Here is a 4,348-nt window from a genome sequence, read left to right on the forward strand (position 1 = left end):
TATTTAAGTGTTTTATGTCTGGTTGGGTATATATGTAAAATACTTCAGTAACCCCCAATAATTCAAACATTTTTTTCTTTAATTAATAGGCATCATATAATTTATTGAGGTAGAGTTGACTTATTTATTATAGAAGAATGCTGCTTTTACTAAAGTTTATAATTATTTATTATAATATTGTTCTCTTAAATTATAAAGCAAAAACAATTACCCATTATTTATTAGTATATCACACACAATGTAATGCTTAGACGCTATGTTATTGACAATCCAAGTCCCCCAAGTCCTGCATATCCTGCATATCCTGCACTCGCTCTATCAATTAAATGAGGCTACGCTAATGAAAACATCACAGTTTAGTCAAACTAAAGTTCAGAAAGTTCTTCTTTTTTATTTAAATTGGCTGAAAATTTTAAAAATTAATGTGGCACTGGGAGAATCTAAGCTAAAGGGGAAAATGTATGGCAAAAGCCAATTCAGCTACACTTTGAATGGGGACTTCTAGGTTCTCAAAGTGTGGCTGAGTTGGTTTTTGTGGAGGGAAGGATGCCTTGTCCTGGACCTGCCTGAACCCACAAAAAACCCACATAAACCTGCTTAAAGCGCGTATGTACAATGTCCAATGTCCGTCGGTCGAACTAACTAGCTAGCTAAATACCTTAAGGACACGCATCCTTCCTACTCCTTAAACTCCGGCTTAAAGCTAAACTCCGCCTTCGGTTGCTGGACTCCGGCTCCATTTGCCGCCGCTGCCGCCGCCGCTGCTGCCGATGCGGCGCTAAGTGCTGCCAGGTTGCCGAGCATGGAGGGGTTCTGGGTCATTCCCGGATAGAGGTTCTGGTAGAAGAGGGGATTCTGCAGCTGGAAGAGGGCCATCAGGTGGGTGAGCTGGAAGTTAGGGGCTGTGGGATCCACTCCAGGAGCGGCGGCAACGGGCAGGAGACCTGGAAAGAGCCCACTTGTCAGCGGATGCACAGCGGCTGCTGGCTGGGACTGGGGCAGGAGGTTGGCGGGATTGGATGACTCATCTTCGACCTTTGGGCGCTTGGCTTCCGACTGCTGAGCATCGGCTGGCAGTTGCTGTGGTGGATTGAAAAAATGTACCTATTTAATATCGCGGAAAGTGACCTAATATATAGAGACAAACTTACGATTTTCTTGGGTGGCCTGCCGCGTTTCCGTGCCAGGAAGTGCTCGGCGGACAAAGAGGAGAGTGGAGTGGAGGTGTTGCTGCCGCCGCATACAGAGCTGCTGCCCTGGGATTGACTAAGGGTAGTGAGTTGCTGCTGCTGCTGTTGGGGCGTGGCATCCAGGGAGGACTCCTCCACGTCCTGCTTGATCTTAAACTGCTGGTACGCCTGCTCTCCGTCATGACGATCGTGCTTTCTCTTGTGGCTGATCATCTGGCTGCTGGAGTGCAGGATGTAGTCGCAGCCCTCGCGGACGCAGTGGATGTGGTTGCAGACGGTGGAGAACTTGCAGGCGTCGAAGGGACACACCTCGGTCTTCAGGATCTTCTTGAAGCCGTCCATCTTCAGCTGGTGGTCCTTCAGATGATAAGTTTTGTGTTTGTCTAAGCAAGGAGAAAGTTATGATGTATTAACTAAGTTCAGCTATTGAGCTTTTCAAGTAGACTTACCCATATCGGCCTTGTTCTTGAAGGTGTGTGTGCATCCCTCGCGACAGCAGTGATAGTGGGAGATCTTCTTGCCGAAAAAGGGGCAATCCTCGATGCGGCAGGTCTCGTGCGCCCGGAAGCGCCGGAAGCCCTCGTTCACGATCTCGGAGTCCTTGCGGTGGAAGTTGGCGTGCATCTGGACGTCACTGGTGCTCACATACACCTTGGGGCAGTGCTCGTAGACGCAGTGGTAGTGGGTCTGCTTCCAGTTGTAGGCGCAGCCCTCTCCGTAGGCTGGTGCACAGTCGTCCGAGGAGGAGAAGCGTGCGAAGCCCAGCTTGAGGCTCTCCTTGCGCTTCTTGTGCCACTTCAGGTGCCGGATGATGTCGTCCTTCTTGCTCAGGATCTTGCCCTGGCAGGGCTCCTCGTGGCAGTGGAAGTGCTCACGCAGATTCTCCTGCCGGCACAGGCTGTTCTCGCACTCCAGGTAGGAGGACACCTTGCGCAGGTTCTTCAGTACCTCCTCGTTCTGGAGCAGAGCGTCCAGGCCGCTGGCCGCCGAGAGGCTAACCAGGCTCTTGCTCTGCTCACTCGACGGCGGCGTCAGTAGGGAGATGGTTTGTGTCGGTTGGAGGGGTGTGTTGGGGGTCAGATCGCTGTCGACGGGTGTGATGTGGTACGATGAGTCCGCTGGCTGCTTAACGGGCGTATACTGCAGTGGGAAGAAGAGGGTGGAAGAAGTTTAGAGTCAATACCAACACACGGATGCATCTGTGTGCCCCCAGCTCAGACTGCCTGGTGCCCAGCTGGGCAGCGATCGAGCCACCAGGGGAACCCACGCGTTGCCGACACAGCTGTTTCTTTTCCCCGGAATCGCGAGCTTTCTGGCTACTCTCACACTTAAATCTCGAAAATCACGAATCGTTTTTCTCAAATTACAGCAACAGAGCGTGGGATATAGCCAAAAAAAAAAAATAAAAAACAAAGCAAAATAGGGAACAAATGTACTTCTTTCTGAATTGGAAATTGGAAAATAGTCAATTATGCAACTGGAAGAGGTTTGTGAAGTATGGGCAAACCAAGATGGGATGATTGAAATATCTTAGGATTTAAATCAAATGTACTAATATAAAAATGCGCAATATAAGACTTTTCAACTATATGGTTGATTTTTCACAGCAACTGGCATGGTGATAAAATAAGATAAAAGAAGCTATAGAGATCCCCGGATCACTTACCATGCTGGGTGAGTCTATGCTGTCGGTGGTTGACTCCAGCGGATGGACGCCCGACAGCAGCAGCTTCTCGGAGCTGGCGTTGGTGTGGCCCGAGGAGCTGCAGCTGGTGAGGCTGGACAGCGGCTTGTCATCGTCCTCATCGTCGTCGGCGGACTCCTGCTCAAACTTGACCTGGACCGCCGAAAGGTTGCCGGCAGTTGCTCCGGCGGAGGATGCTGGTGTGGCTGCCTTCTCTCTCTCGATGGGCGTGGAGGTCACTGTGGAGGATTGAAGAAAGTTATTTGTGGCCATCTGTTCGGAGCCGGCAAACTGGCCCAGCAGCAACGGATGCTGCAGTGGATCCTGCTTGCCCAGCGAACTGGGGGTGTGGGTGGGTGTTAGTAGGAGGTTGGAGGTGGTCAGCAAATGTTGCTGCTGCTGCTGCTGCAACATGAGCTGCGTCAACGGCGGCAGGCTTTGGAGCAGCATCTGGTTGACCAGGCTACTGGGGTGGGTGTTGGGAGTGGGAGGTGTTGCCGCTGTAGCGCCTGGGTATTGTTGTGTTTGAAAAGCAATCAAATTACTATTGGGACTACAACTACGGCTACTACTACAGTTGGTGTTTTGCGAGCTAATGCGCTTGTGCGTTCTTGTCTTGCGGAGATCTGGCTGTGGCTGCTGCAGTTGCTCCTGCTGCTGCTGCTGTTGCTGCTGCACGCATGTGCTGCTGCTGATATCCTCGTTCTGTGTGTAAGTGTATCCAGCCAGCTGCTGCTGCTGCTGTTGCTGTGGAAGCTGCAACTGCATTTGCTGCTGCTGCTTCATCAAGTTCATCATGTAGAGTTGCATAATAAACTCCATTTGGTTGGACATTTTTGTGGTACACACTTTCGCGGATATATTCAGCACAGCACTGGGGTTTCTTTTAAAAATTCTTTAAGATTTCTTCAATATATTCAGCACAGATCACAGCACGGATTTCGGATTTCGGATTTAGGATCGACTTTCTTGCACGGCGTCTCGTCTCAGCGATCCTCAAAGTTCGGCTGCGAGGCTCAAACTGCTTCAACTCTTCCGCGGCCTCCGGCTAATATAGCAAAAATTGCGCAAATCCAAGCCCAAGTGCAACCCTCTCGCCGCCGATTCTCTTAAAAAACCGATCTCGCCGCTCTCGCTCTCTTAAAAAACGAATAAAATGAGTAGTCCGTTGGTGGTGGTTCGACCTTCATCCCCTAGTTTTTTAACCGACCCTTCGCCGGAAAATGCTCGTGGAAAACCCAGCTTGTTTTCGGCTGGTTTCCGTTTTTTAGCTCGCTTTTCTCGACCAATAAAACGCCAGCGTTCATGTAAATTTATCTAGAAAAGAGAGGTTTTTCGGTAAAAAATGCGAAAGAGGAGCGCGTTTTTGTGAAGGAATCCCGCATGGCCAACGTGCGACAGAAAGGGATAGCAAATGAAAGAAGAGCACAGATCAGCAGAGGAATTTTATCCAAGTTCGCAGGCAATTTTGTCG

General features: G+C 50.0%; 1 protein-coding gene across 2 annotated transcripts; it reads right to left on the bottom strand.

The window, feature by feature from the left end:
• Positions 1–91: 91 nt before the first annotated feature.
• LOC6614014 (transcription factor castor) lies at positions 92–3,880 on the bottom strand. 2 transcript variants are annotated; one of them, XM_032722300.1, is made up of 5 exons: positions 3,420–3,880; positions 2,857–3,113; positions 1,640–2,330; positions 1,152–1,573; positions 92–1,080 (listed from the first exon to the last, which is right to left on the bottom strand). In XM_032722300.1, the coding sequence occupies exons 1-5, from the start codon at positions 3,706–3,708 to the stop codon at positions 679–681; spliced, it is 2,061 nt and encodes a 686-aa protein (XP_032578191.1). In that variant the 5' UTR covers positions 3,709–3,880; the 3' UTR covers positions 92–678. The 2 variants fall into 2 exon arrangements, with proteins under 2 accessions (XP_032578191.1, XP_002038468.1); XM_002038432.2 differs by having other exon boundaries at positions 2,857–3,880.
• Between the last annotated feature and the right edge of the window lie 468 nt (positions 3,881–4,348).

Source organism: Drosophila sechellia, chromosome 3R (genome assembly GCF_004382195.2).
Source record: "Drosophila sechellia strain sech25 chromosome 3R, ASM438219v1, whole genome shotgun sequence".
NCBI classification, from domain to species: domain Eukaryota; kingdom Metazoa; phylum Arthropoda; class Insecta; order Diptera; family Drosophilidae; genus Drosophila; species Drosophila sechellia.